The 24097-nt window shown below is 45.0% G+C and overlaps 2 protein-coding genes across 17 annotated transcripts in view; one reads left to right on the top strand and one right to left on the bottom strand.

The window, feature by feature from the left end:
- The window catches only part of TRPC7 (transient receptor potential cation channel subfamily C member 7), a 141877-nt gene that overhangs the window by 101936 nt on the left and 15844 nt on the right, over positions 1-24097 (top strand). Inside the window, exons 6-8 of the mRNA XM_081500633.1 lie at positions 393-626; positions 9191-9455; positions 23899-24094. Of these exons, the coding sequence (XP_081356759.1) occupies positions 393-626; positions 9191-9455; positions 23899-24094 (695 nt within the window). The remainder of the gene's footprint in view (positions 1-392; positions 627-9190; positions 9456-23898; positions 24095-24097) is intronic.
- LOC145510158 (uncharacterized) overlaps positions 1-24097 on the bottom strand; it is a 735177-nt gene that overhangs the window by 695815 nt on the left and 15265 nt on the right. For 15 of the 16 annotated variants that reach the window (XR_014056835.1, XR_014056824.1, XR_014056826.1 and 12 more), the window contains exon 1: positions 375-609. Coding sequence is in view for 1 of the 16 variants with exons in the window: in XM_081500643.1 (XP_081356769.1) it covers positions 21287-21304 (18 nt within the window). In the remaining 15 variants the exon portion in view is untranslated. Of the gene's footprint in view, positions 1-374; positions 610-21286; positions 21387-24097 lie in introns of those variants that run through there. The other variant, XM_081500643.1, reaches the window with a different exon arrangement.

The raw sequence follows: 24097 nt of genomic DNA, 5'->3' as shown, positions 1-24097 counted from the left end.
TTCCCATTCCTGGACGTCAGTTTCATTATACTTAGTTTAGAACTGTATGATCACTTATAACCTTCCAGTTCTTAAAATATACAAATGTCAGCCATTATATTTCTCATATATTACCTCCAAGAATCTATCAACAGATGAGAATTCTCTCCTCACACCTGGAGATGATTTATCTGTAAGCAGGACAGGTGGCACAAATTCTTGCAGCCTGATAATTTCCTAACTCTACATCTGCCTTTGAAAACATATTTTTGTTCGCTGCTGGCTCTCAACATTCCAAGCTCCAAAGAGCTTATTACATTTACACCTGCCCCCTGGTTCCCTCCGTGGTCCCTATGGTCACACACACCCTGAGAACTGAAAACAATGAGCCTGACCTTCTCACTCTCCCACAGGAATGATCTGGTCCGAATGCAAGGAAATCTGGGAGGAGGGGCCGCGGGAGTACGTGCTGCACCTATGGAACCTGCTGGATTTCGGAATGCTGTCCATCTTCGTGGCCTCCTTCACAGCGAGGTTCATGGCCTTCCTGAAGGCCAGCGAGGCCCAGCTCTACGTGGACCAGCACGTGCAGGACGACACGCTGCACAACGTCTCACTTCCGCCGGAAGTGGCCTACTTCACCTACGGTGAGTCGGAAGTTGCAGTGAGGATGAGTCTGCAGGCGTTCTGCTGCGCGTTGATTGGCTTGCTTGCAGGGCGTGGCCAGGAGCGTGAGTGTTCCGCAATTGGTGGTTTGTAACGTGGCTGTGGCTTACTTAGGTCTTTTCTAATGTCAAAGCAGACACTCCTCGCTACCCTCCAAGGAAGTCCTGGTCCCTGCAATGAACTGCAATAGAATGTGGAATTAACAACTATGAGAAATGTATCATTTTGTGTTGGAAAGGATGGATTTGTTTTGGACAGACTCTTGGAGCCTCCGTGGGATTCTTTTCTGTTTTCTTTTTTTGAAGAAATCTCATTTTTGATGAAATCTCATTTTTGATGTGGATCCCGAAGTTATTCCTTCCATATTGGATCCCTGTATTCTGTGCAAAAATAAGTCTTGCTTTCCCAGTTCAAAAGTTATTTTCTCATGGCAAGATATGTTCTTAAAAGATGCCTTAATTCTTTCAAATTGCAAGGCCATACAGTGTGAGGTACTAGATTGAATTTTTAGTAATAATAGTAAGAGTTATAGCATTTATCAAAGACCCACTTAGATGTCAAGAACTGTATAGACATTTTACACTATAAAATTCAGTCCTTTCAACAGCCCCATGGAAAGATTATTTTTGTTGTTCCTATTTTATTGATGAAGAAACAGGTTTTCATGGCATGGTTTATAGTGTTCCCAGAAATACAGGACTGCCTTGGATAGCAAGGGATCCTTGTTCAACATGAAATGAAAACAATGCAGAATGGCATAGCCTTTATGTTCCCAGGCTTTGGAGTTAGAGAGACCTGGACTCAAATCCTACTTCTGTAGCTTACTGTAAGGACTTGTTTGCTTAATTTTTCTGACCCTCAGTTTTCCTATATGTAAAAGTGGGATAATGCATATGTCAGAAAGTTTACGTTGAGGGTTAAATAAGTTAGTACACATGAAGAATTTTGCACTGTGTTCTGAAATATTAAGTGCTCACTGATAGGAACAGTTATTATCACTACTACCTCTAGGGTCATTTTCTTGCTCAATCATTATATCTCCTGTACTAAAGGAGAAAGATGAGTAGGGGAGAAGAAACAGTAGATATGTGTTGTTACCATGTGTTGTTACTAGTCAATTAGCTGGACATTACAGTGGCAGCCGCTACCTCATGAAGGTTTGAGTGTCAAATGTCCCTGTTATAATAGAGCCACATGGTGCTTCTGACCACAGAATCTTCATGACCCAGGGCAGCAATGATCTGCAGAAGGTTGGCCCCTAAACATAAAAGTTAACTTATTGCCCATATTCACTGTAGACTGAGGTAGGCAGATTATGTTAAATGTAAATGTGGGAACCCCCCCCAATTAAGAAATGGAGTCTTGTAGTATTACAAATCATCCCCTCTTCATTTGTTGGTTTAGCAAATCCAGACATTTTTAAAGCCTGGGCTTGTATATTTTCTCTTCCATTCTGCTCGGGGTTCGTTAAGGAGAGATGAGAGAATCTTGATACTGCATTGAATACTTTTCTTAGGGCTGTGACTCAAGCCACAGTATTGTTCACTCGTGACTTCTATTCCTTTTATGGATTGTATTAAAGTCGCACCCAGCCCAAAGCTTTGCACTTTTTTGCCCTTGCCTTGTGGTTTTCACCCTGTGCCCTTGAAATATTTTTCATCTCAAAGGCTTGGCTTGTGCCCCAGTTATGGAGGCAGAGTGCCCTCTAGTGGTCGTCAAAGCTGTAGTCCCTTCCAACTTCTACAGCACCAAGTAGGCAGGTGTTTTTCAGGTTGCAATTTTTTTCCTAGAAACAGCTGCAAGAGGAAGAAAATCCCTTTGTCTGAATTGTCAAAGTGCTATTTGCTTTTACAACCATCAAAACTCTTAAAAGCCAGTCAAAGTTGAATCAGTTCGGTTAAGTAAATTCGCTCAGTCGTGTCCAACTCTTTGTGACCCCATGGACTGCAGCACACCAGGCCTCCCTGTCCATCACCAACTCCCAGAGTTTACTCAAACTGATGTCCATTGAGTTGGTGATGCCATCCAACCATTTCATCCTCTGTCATCCCCTTCTCCTCCCACCTTCAGTCTTTCCCAGCATCAGAGTCTTTTCAAATGAGTCAGTTCTTCGCATCAGGTGGCCAAAGTACTGGAGTTTCAGCTTCAGTATCAGTCCTTCCAATGACTGTTCGGGCCCGATTTCCTTTTGGATGGACTGGTTCGATCTCCTTGCTGTCCAAAGGACTCTGAAGAGTCTTCTCCAACACCACAGTTCAAAAGCATCAATTATTTGGAGCTCAGCTTCCTTTATAGTCCAACTCTAACATCCATACATGGCTACTGGAAAAACCATAGCTTTAACTAGATGGAACTTTGTTGGCAATGTAACGTCTCTGCTTTTTAATATACTGTCTAGGTTGGTCATAACTTTTCTTCCAAGGAGCAAGCGTTTTTTAATTTCATGGCTGCAATCACCATCTGCAGTGATTTTGGAGCCCCCCAAAATAAAGTCTGTCACTGTTTCCATTGTTTCCCCATCTATTTGCCATAAAGTGATGGGACCAGATGCCATGATCTTAGTTTTCTGAATGTTGAGTTTTAAGCCAAATTTTTCACTCTCCTCTTTCACTTTCATCAAGAGGCTCTTTAGTTCTTCACTTTCTGCCATAAGGGTGGTGTCATATTCATATCTGAGGTTATTGATATTTCTCCCAGCAATCTTGATTCCAGCTTATGCTTCATCCAGCCCAGCGTTTCTTATGATGTACTCTGCATATAAGTTAAATAAGCAGGTTGACAATATACAACCTTGACATACTCCTTTCCCAATTTGGAACCAAGTTGTTCCATGTCCACTTCTAACTGTTGCTTCTTGATCTGCATTCAGATTTCCCAGGAGGCAGGTCAGGTGGTCTGGTATTCCCATCTCTTGAAGAATTTTCCACAGTTTGTTGTGATCCACACAGTCAAAGGCTTTGGCATAGTCAATAAAGTAGATGTTTTTGAATACTTTTCACTAAAACTCCTGACTGGGTCACTAGGATATGATAACAGCCATCTTAATAGATTATCTTACTTAATAGATTATCTTAATAGATAACAGCTATCTTCACAGGTTACAGGAGTGGCTTTTATTATTACAGCTGAGGTTTAAAATAATAAATCATAGGGGGAGATAAAAACAAAATTCCTTTTGGCATCTGTTTGAAGAACCTGAGTCCTACTTCATGCTATCCAAATGTGCTATTTATCTATGGAGAGGGCAACAGATGTATTGGGAAAATATCATTTGGTCCCCTACTTCTCTTTCTGAGTTATGACCTTGATGAGAACACAAAGTCCATAAATTTATATATTTCCATTTATAATTTAGAATGCACTACATGAAACTCTGGCAAGTAGAGGCCTGGCTTCCCTTACCAAAGATCTCTTACCGCCCTCTATTATTGTAATTGTTTAACAGAGTCTATGCAAATAAAGAACAAAATCCTTCCTCTTCCATCTCCCTTGGGGGCCAAAAATCACTATGTAATATCCTTACTATTTGCATTTATCTGGCTCTGAAAAGGACCCCATACCCCAAATCCAATCTTTAGAATGGCAATAATAGTACCTACTCTACAGGGCTGTTGTGAAAATTACAGCTAATGTAAGTGTAAGGGCTAATTTAGGTTTCTCTATGTTTCTCCATTTAAGTTTCACTTAGTATTTCTCAACAGGCACGCAATTGACTTGTTCAGCAGGGCAGTCCTCATGGAGCAGATCTGTCTGGAACACTGCAGGATATTAGCATCCCAATAATACTCCTACTCAGTCACTGGGATGACCACGGATGCCCCCCAACACATACCATCCTAGGAGGAAGGTGCTACTGCACTTGAAAATCACTGTTTTATGTCTTGACCCATAGTAGGCAGCTTATTAAAGAAAGTTGCTGCTCTCTGCACCATCAGAAGTACAATAGGAATACTGTACAGGTTTGCTCTGCTGTAGGAATACACGCAGGGTGGTTCAGACCACCACCACAGTGACCACAAGCAGAATCTCCCCAGCACAGGACAGGTCCCAGGACTCTTGCCACGTGGAACAGGGATGCCATGGCAAGCCTGGATGACTGGTCACCACTTTTGGGTCCTTAGCTCAACCAAGGAGCAACTCCGAGACACACACTGTCTGGGAAACAAAACCCAGGAGCATCTTCTCAGGCAAGAACCTTCAGATTCCCAGCCCCCATGTGTGTTAAGTCACTTCAGTCCTGTCTGACTTTTTGTGATCCTATGGACTATAGCATGCCAGGCTCCGCTGTCCATGGGTATTCTCCAGGCAAGAATACTGGAGTAGGTTGTCATGCACTCCTCCAGGGGATCTTCCCAACCCAGGGATCGAACCTGTGACTCCTGCATTGCAGGCAAATTCTTTACCACTGAGCCACCAGGGAAGTCCCTTCCTGGCCCCCATGTGAGCTCATTTGTTCTGATTTATGGCTAAACTTGTGGTTAGGATTTCATTCAATCATTTAACAAGTATTTATCAGCACCTTCTGTATGCCAGACCCTTGTCCCCAGGGAGCCCTGGGTGGTCTGCAATTTGTTTTCCAGCTAAGCACTTTACATATATGATCTTATTTCATCCTCATCAAAGCTCTGTAAGGTTGATGATATTATCCCCAGTTTGCAGATGGGGAAAATGAACCTTCCAAAGTTCATTGGACAGCCTCTTCAATAAATGGTGCTGGGTAACCTGGACAGCTACATGTCAAAGAATGAAATTAGAACATTCTCTAACACCATACACAAAAATAAACTCAAAATGGATCAAAGACCTAAATGTAAGGCTGGACACCATAAAACCCTTGGAGGAAAACAGGCAGAACATTCTTTGACATAAATTATAGCAATATCTTTTTTGATCCACCTCCTAGAGTAATGAAAATAAAAACATAAATAAGCAAATAAGACCCAATTCAACTTAAAAGCTTCTGCACAGCAAAGGGAACCATCAACAACATGAAAACACAATCCACAGAATGGGAGAAAATATTTCTGAATAACGCAAATGACAAGGGATTAACCTCCAAAATATACAAAAGCTCGTGCAGCTCTATGTCATAAAAACAACCCAATCAAAAACTGGGCAGAAAATCTAAGTAGACAGTTCTCTAGAGAAAAAATACAGATGGCCAAAAAGCACATGAAAAGATGATCAACATCACTGATTATCAGAGAAATACAAGTCAAAACTACAATGAGGTATCACCTCACACCAGTCAGAATTTTGTTGTTGTTCAGTCACTCAGTCATGTCCGACTCTTTGCGACCCCATGGACTGCAGCACACCAGGCTTCCCTGTCCTTCACCATCTCCCAGAGCCTGCTTAAACTCATGTCCATTGAGTTAGTGATGCCATCCAACCATCTCGTCCTCTGTTGTCCCCTTCACCTCCTGCCTTCAATCTTTCCCAGCCTCAGTATCTTTTCCCGTGAGTCGGGTTTTCGCGTCAGGTGGCCAAAGTATTGGAGTTTTAGCTTCAGCCTCAATCCTTCCGATGAATATTCAGGATTGATTTCCTTTAGGATTGACTGGTTGGATCTCCTTGCAGTCCAAGGGACTCTCAAGAGTCTTCTCCAACACCACAGTTCAAAAGCATCAGTTCTTTGGCACTCAGCTTTCTTTATGGTCCAACCCTCACATCCATACAAGACTACTGGAAAACCATAGCTTTGACTAGATGGGCCTCTGTTGGCACAGTAATGTCTCTGCTTAATAATATGCTGTCTAGGTTGGTCATAGCTTTTCTTCCACGGAGCAAGTGTCTTTTAATTTTAAGCTGCAGTCACCATCTGCAGTGATTTTGGAGCCCAAGATAATAAAGTCTGTCACTGTTTCCATGGTTTCCCCATCTATTTGCCATGAAGTGATGGGACCAAATGCCACGATCTTAGTTTTTTGAATGTTGGGCTTTAAGCCAGCTTTTTCACTCTCCTCTTTCACCTTCATCAACAGGGTCTTTAGTTCCTCTTCACCTTCTACCATAAGGGTGGTATCATCTTCATATCTGAGGTTATTGATATATATCTCCCTGCAATCTTGATTCCAGCTTGTGCTTCATCCAGCCCAGCATTTCACATGATGTACTCTGCATAGAAGTTAAATAAGTAAAGTGACAATATACAGTCTTGACGTACTCCTTTCCCAATTTGGAACCAGTCCATTGTTCCATGTCTGGTTCTAACTGTTGCTTCTTGACCTGCATACAAGTTACTCAGGAGGCAGGTAAGGTGGTCTGGTACTCCCATCTCTTTAAAATTTTCCAGTTTGTTGTGATCCACACAAAGGATTTTTCTGAATTCTCTTGCTTTTTCTATGAGCCAATGAATGTTAACAATTTGATCTCTGGTTCCTCTGCCTTTCCTAAATTTAGCTTGAACATCTGGAAGTTCTTGGTTCATGTACTGTTGAAACCTAGCTTGGAGAATTTTGAGCATTACTTTGCTAGCATGTGAAATGAGTGGGATTGTGTGGTAGTTTGAACATTCTTTGGCACTGCCTTTCTTTGCGATTGAAATGAAAACTGACCTTTTCTAGTCAGAATGGCCATCATCAAAGGTCTGTAAACAACAAATGCTGGAGAGAGTTTGGGAAAAAGGGAACCCACCTACACTGATAGTGGGAATATAAATTGGTACAATCACTAACTAGGAATAAAACTACCATATGACCCAACAATCCCACTACTGGGCTTATACCCTGAATGAAGAAACTATAATTGAAAAAGACACATGTGCCCCAATGTTCACTGCAGCAGTATTTACAATAGCCAGGACATGGAAGCAACCTAAGTGTCCATCGACAGATGAATGGATAAAGAATTTGTGGTACATATATACGATGAAATATTACTCAGCCATAAAAAGGAATGCATTTGAGTCAGTTCTAATGAAGTAGATGAACCTAGAGCCTATTATATGGAGTGAAGTAAGTCAGAAAAACAAATATTGTATACTAATGCATATATAGGGAATCTAGAAAGATGGCACTGATGAACCTATTTTCAGAGCAGCAATATAGACACAGACATAGAGAACAGATTTGTGGACATAGTGTGGGAAGGAGAGGGTGGGACAAATTGTGAGAGTAGCATTGAAACATATACGTATCCATGTGCAAAATTAGACAGCCAGTGGAAACTTGCTGTATAACACAGGGAGCTCAAGTCAGGTGCTCTGTGACAACTTAGGGGGGGGGATGGGGTGGGAGGTAGAGGGAGGTTTTCAAGAGTGAGGGGACATATGTATACTTATGACTGATTCATGCTGATATATGGCAGAAACCAACACAATATTGTAATGCAATTATCCTCCAATTAAAAGTAAATGTAAATTTAAAAAAAAAAAACTTAGAACTACTATATGATCCAGCAACCCTACTCCTGGTCACATACACAGAGAAAACCATAATTTGAAAAGACACATACACCCCAATGTTCATTGCAGCACGAGTCACAATAGCCATGACATGGAAGCCACCTAAATGTCCACTGACAGAGGAATGGATAAAGAAATTGTGGTACATACACACAATGGACTGTTACTGGGCCATAAAAAGTGAAATAATGCTATTTACTGCAGTACAGATGGATATAGAGATTATCATACTAAGTCAGAGAAAGACAAATGTCATATAACACTCATATATGGAATCTAATTTTTTTAAAGATACAAATCAACTTATTTACAAAATAGAAGCAGACTTACAGATATCAAATACAAACTTATGGTTACCAAAGAGGAGAGGGACAAATCAGGAGCTTGGAATGAAAACACGCATACCACTATATATAAGATAGATGATCTATAGGGACCTACTGTTCAACACAGGGAATTCTACCCAATATTCTGTGATAATCTATATGAGAAAACAATATAAAAAAAAAAAGGATGACTGAATCACTTTGCTGTATACTCGAGACTAACACAACATATAAATCAAATATGCTCCAATAAAATTAAAATATTAAAAAAATTTTTAAGTGACAATAAAAGATTTCAAAGGAAAAAAAAAAGTTAGCCACTATCTAGAAAGGCCACTTTCAACCTCAGGCCTTCCTGACACCCAGATCTATGCTCCTCACCACCACCTTCTTGTGATGGGACAACCCCTGCTTATAGAGCTCAAACCCTGGGAAGGAAGACAGGATAGCAAGCAGCATGGTCAGGGCCACAGCAGGAGAGTACACAGGCTACCATGGGAGCAGAGAGGGGGACAGGGAGGCTGCTCAGATGGCAGGGGGGTTGAGGGGGCCACAGAGGACTTCCCAAAAGAGATGACACTAGAGCAGAGTCTTGAAGGAAGACTGGGATTCCTCACTGAAGTGAGGGGAGGGTGCTCTAGACAGATGAGCCAGCATATTCCAAGAGGGAGGGTGGTACCTTCAGTGTGCTGGGATTAAAGACAAGGGCAGGCAGACAAGTGATGAGGTCAGAGGCCTCTACAGATGCCTAACTGGTTTCTCTTCCAGAGCAGATCCTGTGGCCCAGTGAGTAACCCAGCTTGTTTTCTTTTAGCCAGGGACAAATGGTGGCCTTCAGACCCTCAGATCATATCAGAAGGGCTGTATGCAATAGCTGTCGTGCTGAGCTTCTCTCGAATCGCATACATCCTACCAGCCAACGAGAGTTTTGGGCCTCTGCAGATCTCCCTGGGGAGAACCGTGAAAGATATCTTCAAGTTCATGGTCATTTTCATCATGGTATTTGTGGCCTTCATGATTGGGATGTTCAATCTGTACTCCTACTACCGAGGTGCAAAGTACAACCCAGCGTTTACAACGTGAGTATCCCCGAGCCCTCTCCTGAGGGCCACTCTGGCTCCCCAGGCATCCTTGGCAGCCTCTTGTGGGTGGTTCCTTGCAAGAGACTCGGGTTTCCTTGGCATTTCTAAAGGTTAAAGGCGACTTTAGTTAAGGGTGGTTTCAAGTTCAGGTTCTGGTGTTGGAAGAACAGAAGAGCTACGTTAAACCTTCACTTAAATCTTACATGCTATGTGGCCATGAGCATGTTCCTTAACTTCTTTGAGTCTTAGTTTCCTCATCTTTAAAATTAGGCAACTAATAATACCTGCTTAATAGGAATGGTGTGAGGATTCAATAAGGTGATTTAGCTGCCACATAGTAAAATAAATAGAACTACTACTATTACAATTAGCTTAATCTGTGTTACCTAGAAAGCAAAGCCCTGGGCAAGTCTTGCATGCCAACATTTCATTGGAGAGGAGGAGTTGCAATCCAAATGAAATAAGATAGAAGGAAAAAAGAAAATGGCATTTGCGAGGAGGGAAAGCATATACATGTTGCTGATCGGGCCACCGTCTACCAAGACCCACAACTTGGTCATGATGGACTTCTACAGTGAGACATCCAGTACTGCACTGCAGAATAGCCCATCAGGATAGAATCAGAGAATTTATCAGCCACATCTTTCCCATCTGCTTTCTCTCATTAGTCAAATTCACCCAACAGGACATTCACATACCTAACACTTCCAGGTTAGCCCCTGGGGAAGCCATATCCGCACAAGTCTGCCTGTGGGCACAGCTCAGCAGCTCTCTGTGCCCGGCTGGGCAGACCAGAGCTGTGTACAGGCAGTGAGCGAATTCTGCAGCATCACATGCCTCAGCAGCACAGAAGGCCCAGGCAGGGGAGGCAAGAGGAGGTGGAGTGACCTGAGACAAGGTGCTCGTCAGGCCAACTAACCTCGGGGTCCAGAAGGAGCTGCTGCAGGCAGAGTGAGCAATGCTTTGGCTTCCCCTGACCCCACCCCTGCCCTGGGGTGGGGACAGAGCTCACCAAGCCCACATCCACAAAGACCTGGAGCTCCTCCCCTTTGGGGGATGCTGGGTGGTCTCCTGGAGGGCCCTCGGTAGCACTGAGCAGTAGTCTAGTAGAAGAATCTGGCAAATCTGAGTTTGCATCCTGGCAAGGGCATTTAGTAGCTAATGACCTTAAGCCAGGTCACTTGGTTGGTCTGAGCCTCTGTGTCCTCACTGGCAAAATGGAAATAAGGCTCATAAAAACCTCATAATAAGGTTCATAAATATCTTCACGAATCAACAAAGCGGTTCTGTAAAGTGCCTGAAGCCCAGAAGCGTTTCCAGTCCAGGCCCTGCTCCAGGCTCACCTCATCCCAGAATTGCTCCCAGCCTTCATGGCTTCCATCCAGAGTCTGGACCAAAGGAGAGTCAGGTCTCCAGCCACAAGCACTGCAGCTGGGACCAACAGGGCTAAACTCTTGCTGACACGGGTCCCCAAGAAGCCCCAAGGGGGCTGGAATTTTTTTTCCAACCAGTGACAAGGGTGGAGCCACACCATGCAGACTCCCTGAGCAGTTCCCACCTTGCGGTAGGACCTCCACTTGACCCTTCTCCCAGAGAAATCACCCTTCAAGGGAAGGTCTGTGACTTGAAGAACCCGGACCGAGTGTGATGGACCCCATGCCCCTCAGCTCTGAATCACGGACTGCACTGCTCAGCCCAAGTGGAACTGCCTAGAAGGGTGGGCCCCTGGAACTGCTGAAGCACAGAAGCTGTTACTCTCTGAGGCAAAGAATCAATGTGTATTCACAGAGAGCCGGTGCCTGGCCCAGTGCTGAGAAAGATACCTGAGGGTGGCTGGCTGTGTGTCTCAGCCCCCCCACCCCCACCCCACCCCTGGCTCAGACAGACTAGGTTTCAGTCTGACAGTCTGAGCTCTTCTCTATTGGTGGTATGGCCCTGGGCAAGTGCTTCATTCCCCACCCCACCCCAGCCCTAGGGCATTCATGTCCCCAGCTCTGAAATGACAACATCAAGATGGCCATCTTCACAGGATTGTTGTAAGGATTCAAAACAAAGGAATTGAATATAGTGCTTGGCGTATAATGAGCCTTCAGTCAGTGATAATAGTTGAGATGGTGGATAAGGAAGAGGAGCACGCAGATAGAGCTACAAGAAAGGACAGCTGGGTACTGCCTGTTCCTAGGACCCTTTCTGGACAGGGACCTAGCCTACCAGCTATTCACCAGATCAGGCCAAATGCATTAGTGAGTCAGGTGGACTACTTTATAGCACTCCAACACTGGGTGGTGAGCTGTTGAAAGGGTGAAATAAGCTTGAATCACCCAAAAGCAAATTTTGCTCTGGATCTGCTAGAGGCAAACCTAACTGTATGCACCCAGGGTGGGATGTGCTGTTTACTGACATCAAGTCAAGATGTCAGTCAGTAACACAAGGGCTCTGACCCTCTGTGGTCAGGCCCTGATGTTCTTCCGTTGTTTTCAGTCTAGGATGACGCCTTGTACACAGCATTGCTCACTAAATCCTTCATAAACAAGCATGAGGGAACCCACAGGAGAAAGCAAGACAAATTCAAAGCAGTAGAGTAAGCAATCAACTGGGAATGTGGGCATGAGTACCTCTGTCTCCTTTCTCCTGCCCCGGGTGTTCTGTGCAATCCCCCTTTGCTTCCCCTACAAGGAAGCTGTACTGTTGGCCCACGGTTCCTCCAAAAGTCAGTACCGTGACACCTGGGACATGAACAAGGTCATAACTTAAGAGCAGGGTTGTGAGTGAAAGTCGCTCAGTCATGTCCGACTCTTTGAGACCCCATGGACTCTACAGTCCATGGAATTCTCCAGGCCAGAATACTGGAGTGGGTAGCCTTTCCCTTCTCCAGAGGATCTTCCCAATCCAGGAATTGAACCGGGGTCTCCTGCATTGAAGGCGGATTCTTTACCAACTTAGCTGCCAGGGAAGGTCCAAGAGTAGGGCTGATGGGGCCACAATTCTCAGCTGGACACACACAGCCAATCGAGGGAGGGAGTCTTTGGCATCAGGAAAAGTCATGGGGAAAGGTGAAAGCAGGAGGAGGGTCCAAAGCACTTGGTTTGTCCCAGGTGCTGGGAACTGAATAGAGACTCTGTAGACATGAGAGATCGAAGCAAAAAGGATCCAGGCCCTCCAGGATGGGCAAAGGAGAGAAAAAGGCATGGCAGCGTTAAGCATAGTAAAGAAAGGACAGAATATTTATCGCCTTGGCAGCCCCTAAAAGGGGATGTGAAGCTGTGAATAGGATTTGATTGAACAGGGAAACAGTCAATAGAGCAGTGAAGTGGAGAGGAAAGAATGGATTTTTGTAAATGTCATCTCTTACCTTTTGACTGCTCTCTGGAGCCTATCACCGCCCCCCGCCCCCCCCCCCCACTCCCCTACCTGAGATCTTGATACGCAAAGAGCCACATGAGGATAAAGGATTTTTATAATTTAGGGGACTCAGAGCTACTCTGAGTGCCAGCAAGACTGACAATAAAGCTGAATGACTCCCTTGGTTAATGCTTCATAGCAGCCCGTACCCAGGCCACTCTGCCCAGCTCAGAATCCTCCCTTTGGCCCACCCCCAGGGGCCCTCTGTCTGTGGACTTTAGAGCTTTAGGGTAGGATGGATCCTCTCATCTGTTTTTATAGCCAGAAGACTCAACCCTACAGAAGGGAAACTTGGGCTGGAGCACACTACAGGTACCCTACCCCTATCTTTGCCCCTGTAACCCCAACCCAGCCATGTTCAAGGACAGCTTGGGTCCCTAAGGGCTGCTCAGGAGTCCACTTTGGAAGTCAGCCATTAGGGACCAACAGAGCACTGTTCCATAAGCTCCCTGTTCACCTCGGGATGTGGGCCCAGGCCAGCTCATAAGAGCCAGTCCCACTCGAATCCCACTGAGTTACACGTACACACTTCTGTGCTCAGTCATGTCCAACTCTTGGCAACCCCATAGTCCACCAGGCTCCTCTGTCCACGGGATTCTCCAGGCAAGAATACTGGAGTGGGTAGCCATTCCCTTCTCCATGGGATCTTCCCAACCCTGGAATCAAACCCAGATCTCCTGCATTTCAGGCAGATTCTTTATTGTCTGAGCCACCAGCAAAGCCCTTGTTGAACTAAGTGAGAGTCTTACTGAGAGAATTTCAAGACCTATGCAGTCAGAACACATAGCCAGATCCCAGCAGAGAGCATGGTCAGCAGTCAAATCCTAGGAGCAGTTCCCAACTTTCCTGCTTTCTTTCCCTTCAGAACCAAAGGTCTGCTTACGCTTCACAGTGGCTTCCGGGTCAGGAGCTGGCATTCAGGAAGGTGCAAGAACAGGGGCATGTGTGCACAGGCCATTGAGTAGTGAGCTGGGCTTGTCTGCCCATGACAGACAGGCACTTGCTGGTAGCTCACTGTCTCTAAGTCATTTCTGTTAGATACTGCAGACGGCCAGAGGGGAGGAGGAGAAGGTGTGCAGACCAGCTTTATGTTCTCGGAGTATGAAACCTAAGTGTCCTGAGACAAGGGTAAGGAAGTGGAAGTGAAATCACCTGAAAATGCATTTTCTTTCAAAAAGTCTCAAAGTTCTCAATTCCAACTGTTAGAAATCATGTTCTTATTGGGAATGTATCTTTGATGTTATCATGGAAATCAGTAGAGACATAGGATTTGCTTTCTGGAGTTTTGTTTTGCAGCCCCCTTTATTGGAATGCACATATTCCATAAGGCAAAGCTTTTCTGCTTAGAGATCATATGGAAACCTTGGGATTCAGTGCTCTAGTTACAGTGTTGGAAAAAGAGAGACAAAAATCCTTGGCTCACTAGTGACATACAGCTGGATGAGAATGCCAAGGGAAAGGGTGGGCTTCCCTATACTCCAGCTGGTGACTTTGGTAGGACAGGAACCCAAAGAAGAATAGGAGGAGCTGGAGGCAACGAGGGGACCCAGAGCAGGGAAGTGAAGGGCTCTCTAACATGACCCAGGATGGGCTCCTTTGGGTGAACTCCTTTGGATGGTCTTCCCTTTGGGTGAACTTGGCCTCCCCCACTCAGTTTTGATTGGAGATTAAATGTAGGCCCTGGCCTTCAAAAGAGATCCCAGCCAATCTTTTCTACAGGCTATTGTGGAGTCAACTTCATAGCATAGCTGGGTTGAGACATTTCTAATCAAAAAGTACCTCTCAAGGTTATTCCGTTTCTGAGGAATCATCTTAACAAAAGGAACTTCAGCAGTGCTGGGCAAAATTAGAAGCTTCTGTTTTCTATGATAGTCATGGCAAGTTTCCATACTCTACGTACAGAAACTCATATGCACATCAGGGGCAGAAGGCACTGAGTCAGCTCCAGCCACCTCAGCAGGGCTGCAGGAAAGCCAGTAAGCCAGTCTCCCTCCAGTAAGCCAGGAGGTGAGCCTCAGGGCTGAGGAAGAGGCTCCCTGAGACTCTGCCCACACATAGCGCACCCCAGGGCCACTGCACCACCCTGCTGCTGAACAGGTGTGACAAACACATGATCTGCCCTCTTTTTTAATCCACACAACAATGGAATAACACGGACACTACTGCCGAGAAACTGAGGCTCAGTGAGATACTAGACTTGCCCAGGACCACAGAACCAAGAAGAGGGTTTGGACCCAGATCTGAATGGCTTCAGGCCTGTCCTCCACCTTTTGACCTAAAATTCCCCCACTCCCACACCAGGGCCTGTGCTCCAAGGTAGAAGCTAAGTGTCTTTAAAAGTTGGGTCACTTTCCTATGACACTAAATACTAAAGGATGGCATATTAAATTCAGATTTTGATTGTCCTTAGGAGCTTGATGATTCTACGTATCTCTACTCTCAACAAGCAGCCTGTGATTGTCCCTGAGTAAAGCATGTTTCTATTCCAAACTGTGCTCATTCATTTGGCGAATGTTATGGAGCAGCTACTCCATGCCAAGTTCTGTGTTTGGCCCTGAGGTTATAAAGATTAATAATACAATCTTTCCATCCTTGAGGAACTCATAGACAAGCAGGGAATTTCAACAAAGGGTAGGGGCATCAGTTATTTACACCATGTGACCAAAGGGTACTCGGGCAGCCCAGTGAGGAGGCAGCACTGAAATCTGGCTGGCACGGTCAGGGAAGGCTTCATGGAGGGGGTGACCCTAAACAGAGGATCATGGAGGCCTGTTTAAGGTAAAGGAGCTGGGCACTTTTTTAAGTGGAGAAAGCAGCTGCCTCATTCCCCTGATTTGGGTTTGTTCAGATGTTTCAATACCTCATAATATATGAGAATTTTCTTAACAATAGCAAAAGCTGCTTCCAGTGGCAAGGTCTGGGGAAGGGACAACAAATAGCATGTCTAGCTACAAAAGGTGGCAAGAAGAAGCCCCTGAAGCAGCCCAAGAAACAGGCCAAGGGGATAGATGAGATAAGGCATTTATGCAGAGACAGAAAGAGAAGCAGAAGAAACTCTAGAAGCTAAAAACAAAGAGGGGAGAGCCCCATGGTCAAGGAGCAATTAAGAAATCTGCCCAAAGGTAAGCTCTTCTCTGTGCCTGAGGCAATGGTGATCTCTACTCCTTTCCTGTTTTTAAACATCTGGATTCCCTGCCATAACATCTGTTGCAGCCTATAGTTAGAATGCTAAGTGTTGACTTAAAGTACACTGAAGAGTAAACTTTTGTGAAAAGAAATAGGCAAGTAGGTGAGAGTTTGGGGAAATGGTGGAAAATTCAATCAGATAATCCATCAGGAGCTAGACTGTGATGGTCTTTAGAAGTAAGGTCTCTAAGGCCTTTTTAAAAAGAGGAAGCTGGTTTTATCTGCCTCCAGTAAGAGCACTGTGACAATAGTGTAAAGGGTGGGTTGGAAGGCAGAGGAGGGGACTCTCGGCCTGAGCTTGGTGCTGGGGGTTTTATAATGAGCAGAAATACTCATGGAACTTGCAGACTGGTTGGGAGTGTGTTAGTCGCTCATTCACGTCCAACACTTTGCGACCCCGTGGACTGTAGCCCACCAGGCTCCCCCATCCATGGGATTTTCCAGCCAAGATACTGGAGTGGGTTGCCACTTCCTTCTCCAAAGGGGGTTTTATAATGAGCAGAAATACTTGTGGAACTTGCAGACTAGTTGGGAAGACAGATATTAATCAAACAGTCACAGGAATGACGGCATATCTGCAACCGAGAAAATGTTCTGGAAGAAATGCTGCTCCGAAGGAAGCTGATGGACCCATGAAGAGGCTGTGGCAGGAACCACAATATGAGAAGATGCAAGCCTGCGCTAAGGGGTGGCAGCCAGGATGGAGAACAGGCAATGGAGAAGGAGGTTAGAGTGGATGAGTCATGGTGGCTGTCTGCATGTCAGGGTGTGTGCGCGGGGTGAAAAGAGGATGTCCTCGGGTTCTGATGTTGATCAGGCCCTAGAAGGATGTAGAAAGAGAATCAAGGAGGGTATCATGGGGAAGAGGGTAAGTTCCCAGTGACTGGGGAAAGGAATAGGGACTTTGTTTGGCCTTTCCCAGAACCCACACCCAGCAGAGCTGAAGTCAGACACTCCAAACTACCTTCCAGAAGCATGGGTGAAGTGGTCCATGTCCTAAAGGACTGGAGGAGCAATGGGGGCCTTGAGGAGGGCCCATCCTCAGTACCAAGGGACAAGCAGAGACCTGTGGAAGGGGTGAAAAGGGCTCTTAAGCCAAAAGTGTCATATTGTGCTTTGTAAACAGAAGAGCCTGAGACTTCCCTGACCCAAGGAAGGGAAGAAAGGGAGATGGTTGGGTGAGCCATATAGGCCCAGAAACATCCAGAAGGCAGTGATGAGCCAGAGGGACCTCCTGAGAGCAAAGGGCCACATCTGCAAGAAGGGCCTGCCTGCAGAGGGGGACCTGCTGGGACAGCGGAGGTTGAATGGCGTTGTCTGCCCTCATGCAACTCACTATAACCAGCAACCAGTCAGGAGAAATCAGAACAGCATCATGGAACCGTGGCCTCTGCCATGTTCCTTATACCGAGCATGCTAAGTGAGTTTGCAGGTGGGAACGTGGAGTGAGGTCAGCCCCCTGGGCTCTGTGGAGGAGAGATTTTCCCAGGGTGCTGGGTCCATGTTGCAATATGGGCATCTTCAATATGGAAGTGTTATCATCGCACTGTATCATATTTGAAAGTTATCATCTCACCTTTCATCTTATACATTCAAGTCAGGCTTAAGGGTTTGGGGGGAATGAGAGAGCTCATTGTACCCATTTTCATGTGGGGAAACTAGCCCAGAGAGATTGAAGCCTTGATGGAGGAGGAGATGGCAGTGGTCAATGCTGGGATGCAGGTCAGGCTCAGAAAGGCTGGGCATCTGGGAATAACCTTTATGTGTCAAAAATAATAATAATTTGGGCCTAATATAACTTATCTTCACATAATCCTCCAAGGAGTGATAAAAATATGTATCTTTCCCTACGCTACTTTAGAAGAATGATTATACCTATTACAGCAAACATTCTGCTATCGTATAATGTTTATTTATACCCTCTCCTCATGTTTATTCATGACATGAATTCTTAAAGGCTGGTACCTTTGAGCTTCTGGAACAGGCCAAGAGCCTGCAAAGTTGTGAGGAAAAAGACTTGACGGAACACAGGAAATGTGCTTTTTTGGATGACACCTTCAGAGCGTATTTGCGGGCACTCATCTTATTCTCAGACTGACTTGCAACATCTCAAACAAGGAAATTTCAACCTTTTATTCACCAAAATGCAACTCTACGATGGAAATAAGGTGTATCTGTCATTCTTCAAAGTGACAGAGTGACAGAAAACTGGACGGTCCAGGACTCGCTCTAGAATATTAACAGAAAAACAGCTAGCTATGAGGTGGGTCTGAGGCAAGCTGGCTAAGACAAATCACAGCATGCCTCGGTTTCCCAGCTTCAATCATTCATTGATGAAAGATGTCTCCTGAGACCCCACTGTGAGCCGTGCACTGTTCTGGGCATTGGTGGAAGAGCCATGAGCAAGTCATGACCCCCTGGAGGTCACAATGCTCTGTGAATGGGAAAAGAGGGAAAATGATGTTTATGGTGATAAAAAATAAACAAAAAGACAAATGAGAACATTTTTGGCCATGCCATGTGGTATGTGGGATCTTTGTCCCCCAAATTGGGATCAAATCCACACCTCTTGCATCGGAAGGGCAGAGACTTAACCACTGGAGCGCCAGAGAAGTCCCAGAACATTTTAAATTAAGTGCTAAGAGCTAGGAAGGCAATAGAAACATCACGAAAGTGAAAGTGTTAGTCCCTCATTCGTGTCTTGTGACCCCATGGACTATAGCCCGCCAGGCTCCTCTGTCCATGGGATTTTCCAGGCAAGAGTACTGGAGTGGGTTGCCATTGCCTTGTCTTCCAATTTGAGAAACAGCCTTTCAGGAGCTGAAACTCCTGCTTAATTTGAAGTTTCTTTTAATCCCATGGACAGAGGAGGCTAGTGGGCTACAGTCCATAGGGTCACACAGAGTTGAACACAGATGAAGCGACTTAGCACGCACGTATGTATGCACATGCAGATTTGGGTAGGTAGCCGAACTGAACTGTTTGGGGTGGGGGAAGAGTTCCATGACACTAGGGGGAAAGGCCTTGTGGTATTCTGAAGCAGCAGTGATTTCCATAAAAATCACTCCAAACCCTTGCCTTGTTTGTTCTCTGAGGCCCTGACACAACTGCCTCTTCAGGCAACCTATTATTAAATTCCTATTATCTAGGCGAGACAGCCTGGTAGAGAGCGGATTACCTCCTCCCTGCCTTCTGCCTGACAAGTCAGCCTCAACCTTCTCCCCCCCAACACACCCCGCCCAGTAAGAGGGTGAATCAGGGTCTATTCAATATCACCCCCAGGCACTCTTCCCCTTTGACTTCATTAGAAGCACTTCTTATGCTAGGGTGGCCTATTGATGAAACCTCAGCCCCTTCTACTGCAAGGCAGCAGTCAAACAATCAAAGACAGCACAGGCTGGAGAAATCAGAAAGAGCATTTGCATGAAATCAAGGGTTGGTGATGATCTTTGCAGACAGGAAGTAAAATGAACCTTGTTCAGAAAAGTCAATATGCTGCTGGATTAACTCCATTCAGCCCTGTGTGGAAGCCCCTGAGGGCTGACGGGCTGGTATGCGTTGTTCCTGGGTAGGGCAAGGAGGCCAGAGTATCCTTGCCCACAGCCTTGTAGCAATTGCTCACAGCAGGGGGCTTGCTTTAGCCTGGAACCTCCACAAAAACAAACCAGTTCAGTGCATCATGCATCCGCTCTGTAGGGTGACTGGCAAGTAAGCAGAGTTCAGTGAATGTTCAGCAAATAAACACATGAATAAAAATAATAGGTACCATTTACTGGATCCTTACTATACACTTTACGTGGGTTGTTCCATTTAATCTTACAGCAACTTAATAATAAAGCATCACTGTCCCTGTCATCGCAGAGCAAACTGAGGCTCAAGCAGGTTTTGTAACATGCTCACGTTCATACAGCCAGTGCCCCACAGGGCTGAGATTTGAAGCCAGGCATGCATCTTTGCTTTCTCACTCCTCCAGCCACCTCTGTAAAGAGTCCTGTGACTGACCCAACTGCAGGAAACTGTGGCAAGCTTGGTAAATAGCCAGAGTGGGTGGGAACAAATAAAGAACCAGCAGCTCTCATCCCTATCAGTAAATAACCTCAAATTTAGCCTAGAGACCAGCCATCTGAGAGTGGGGGCTTTTTGTGAAACGAGTGGCCTCATGGTGAATATCAACTAAATCAATCGCAAAATACTTTCTTCTTGAAAGACAGCCCCACACCTCTGCAGTGACTGGTCTTCTGCCCCAGGCCCTGCACCCCATAGCTCCTGAAAATTACGAGTGATGATTGGTACATGACTCAGAGTATCATAACTGCACATGACATTGGGGCTAGCTCCAGTGCCCAAGATCTTGGGGCCTTCTCTCTAAGAACATATTATTATGGGTTTCCAAGGTCAAGGTAACACAGCGCAGGGAGGACAAGTTTCATCTGTCGCCTACTGCATATTAAACCAGAAGATGCCATTAACCTGATCTTTCAAGTTACTTGTGGAGCTGTTGTCACCACAAAAAGCATCAAGTTTTCATGGAAGATTGTGTCCCCCATTTATTTTTCAGCAAGGATGTCTGTCATTTTATATCAATTTATGAGAGCTCTTTATGTCAGAAAGACATCAGACATTGTCATATGTGCTGCAAATCCTTTCCTCAGTCTTTTGCCTTATAATTTTACCTAATGTGTTTTTAGTATATACAAATCAAGCTTTATGTTTGCATGCCTTTCCATCTTTCCCTTTTTAGTTTCTGAAACTTCTCCCAGACCAAGATTATATAAATATTAATATCTTATTCTGGCTTTTTGACTATGCAATTTTTAAACACTAAATGGTTCAGTTCCGCTTAATATTTAGTTATATGTATGGACAACAACATAATGTATTGCTTGCCATTTACCACCTAGCCCAGCTAACTGGGCATAAACTCCGCCCATAAGGTCCTGTCTGAGAAACAACAACAGCAAAAACAGTCTATCCAGTTAGTCCACCAAATGTGCACATCACAGGGAGGGCCTGAGTACAAATGAAAGACTCAAGATACCCCAGTAATGAATCTAGCCATTATAGATGATTGAGACAATGGACCCAGCTTTTCCTTAATGGAAATCTTTGTTACTGCAATGCCTTCTGCCCCATGATGAGAGGAAGAAAGGGCTACAGACATTCCCTAAAGAACTTAGAAGAATTTATTAAAAATGCATAGTTTGGCTAAGATCCCTTCCTGCCCCAACGTCAAGGCTTACTGCTTTGGAGGGGCTCATTTCCACTCTGGCAGTCCCATTGAGTCTAGGCCACTTAGATTCTCCTGGAGGTCACGGCCAAGTTCAAGTCCAACTTCTAAACCTGTAGAATAGAAATCAAACTGGTGTGAAGACTGTCTGACAGCCAGACAACAAATTGAACAGATCAGCATTCTAAGCCTTGGGGGGAGGAGGGGGGAGGGTGTTAGAGAAGGGACCAAGGCATAGGTTTAGGGATCTGTAAATATTCTTCTCTTACTGGAACACATACTGCTTAGTGGGCAATCTCTTCCTCCTCCGGATTATTAACATAGAATGCCTAAGTGAAGGTACCAGGGATAATCACAGCTTAGTAACAAAATTCACAGCAAGAAGCAAATGAGCACAAAATGCATGCCGAATCTAGGCCATTTTCCCAATCAAAATGCAGAAGGTTTTCCATAGATGTGTTCCAGAATGACCTGCTTCATTTTGAAAGCCAAAGGTTAGTGGTGTTTTCAAGGTAAGAAAGGGAAAATTAATTTCTGTGAAGTGTCTCTCAGTTAAACGTATCATCCATTTCTTCAGTTGTTCCTGGTAAGTGCATTACCCTGGACCAGTACCTATCTGCCCAGCTCCCCTCCCTCAGAGAACGTGTCCTCTGGTTTCCACCAGACTCTGTTAGGCAGGGACCAAATGTCAGAGAAATCACATCCTACCATCTCCTTCCAGTTTTGATTTGTGGCTCATTCAGTGGTTTTAGATTCTCTCTGCCACTGTTCCCTTCCACAAGGGTGACCACTGAAAGATTGCTTCTTAATGGAAGGCAACGCCTGCGGTGAATCGTGCCCACACACTGAACGGCATCTTTTTCACAGAAAACAGATGCTGCATCTCATGTGAGGAAAATTAGCATCAGGCACTGGAGCTCTCACATGATCCCTCGATATCCGGTCATTATTGATGAACCCCTAAACTCCTTACTCGGAGAAGGCAATGGCACCCCACTCCAGTATTCTTGCCTGGAAAATCCCATGGACAGAGGAGCCTGGTGGGCTGTAGTCCATGGGGTCGCACGGAGTCGGACATGACTGAAGCGACTTAGCAGCAGTAGCAGCAAACTCCTTACTAAGTTAAATTAAATATTCCAAACTCACGGAATTCAAAGAATCAAGAAACAGATAATGGCAACAAAAACTCTGTTTAGTGTTCAGGCTTCAGAGTCTGGGAGTCACAGGGAATGAGCAAACAGCTGGCTAGACACACAAACACGTACACCCACACACCCAGCCACACACACACACTCTCTCTCTTTCTCTCTGTCTCTCTTTCACACACAAACATGCACTCACACAGGAAAGCTGAAAATTCATGCAAGTCATTGTTGGATTTTTAGCCCAAGTGACGAATACTAGTATTTTTGTACATCTTGTCAAATAAATACCAATCCTCTAAAAAATGCTGTTTTTTTCCCCCAAGACCTAGCTAATCCTGGCCATTTGTGGGTGAGTGCTAAAAGTCTGAAATGTTAAAGAGAAAAAAGAAAGTGCTTTCTCATAATAGTACCCAAAATCTGGATGCAAACTAAAATACCTGCACTTAACCCTTCAGATATCACACACATGTATTCTCTGAAACACCCAACCAAAACCTAGCTTTTAAATTGAATTATGTGTCACAAACCTGATATAGGGTCAGAGCCACAAAGTATAGACTATGAAATAGGTTTGAACCCTACTCTTAAAACCAAGGTATTTTGGTAACTTGATCATCTCAGAAGCATCAGAGAACAGTGTCCTAAGAGCCAGCTCTTCCCTGGGCTGCCCTCACAGCACAAGCAGCCTCTTGAGCTGCAGGGGTAGGTTTAGGCTGTTACCTGGTGAATTTGATCAATATGGACCCACCAGACTCATAACTCTCATTCCTGAAAACTTATCCCCAGATTAGAGCACCCAATATATGAGGCTGGCCTCACTACCCAGAGCCAGGGTGGAGGTAAAGCTTAGTGGTTTGAAGGACCTACTTTTGAAAATCTCAGGTGTGCTTGGATTCGTACCCACACTTGCCAGCTGAGTGCTCCTGGGAAAGGCAGGGAAAGCTCTTAGCATCACTCCTTCCATCTTCAAATGGAGGTAATAAGCCAGCCCATTGCAGAGGTGGTCATGGGGCTTAAGTGACCTGCCCTGTGACAGTAACCAGCAAGCCCCAGTCACCAGTGATGCTGGCTCCATTCACAAACACCATCCTCTTCCCTTTCCTGTGGGGCTGGATAATTTGAGAAGAGACACCCAGGCTATTGAAGGAAGAGTGCTTTCTGAGGCTAATAATCTACAAGGACAAACATTTGCCCTGGTAGTTAATTTTAAATGTTAAAGTAATTGCAACAAGGTAAGAACTGCTGCTGAAGCCAAGAGTCCCAATAAAAGGACTGAATGGGAAAGAAAGAGCCTGCCCTTTACTGTGTTCTTTCAAGTTTTCTTAGGGACCTGAATATCTCATGGTTTCAGAATCCAGGCACCAGTGAGCAGCCCCAGCCCCACTCCAGAGTAATCACTGATGTCTGGGTGGTGGCAGCTCTCCGGTGAGAGTTGCCAGTTGATGCAAACTGCCTAAGAGGACTGTCTGTTTCCTTCTAGGGTTGAAGAAAGCTTCAAAACCTTATTTTGGTCCATCTTTGGTTTGTCTGAAGTGATCTCGGTGGTGCTGAAATATGACCACAAATTCATCGAGAACATCGGCTACGTTCTCTACGGCGTTTATAACGTCACCATGGTGGTCGTGCTGCTCAATATGCTAATAGCCATGATCAACAACTCGTATCAGGAAATTGAGGTA

The sequence above is a fragment of the Giraffa tippelskirchi genome, chromosome 6 (assembly GCF_054371585.1).
Source record: "Giraffa tippelskirchi isolate mGirTip1 chromosome 6, T2T-mGirTip1v1.2.pri, whole genome shotgun sequence".
Classification (NCBI taxonomy): Eukaryota; Metazoa; Chordata; class Mammalia; order Artiodactyla; family Giraffidae; genus Giraffa; species Giraffa tippelskirchi.
The sequence above is the reverse complement of the archived record's forward strand: the minus strand, read 5'-3'. Positions and strand labels throughout refer to the sequence as shown.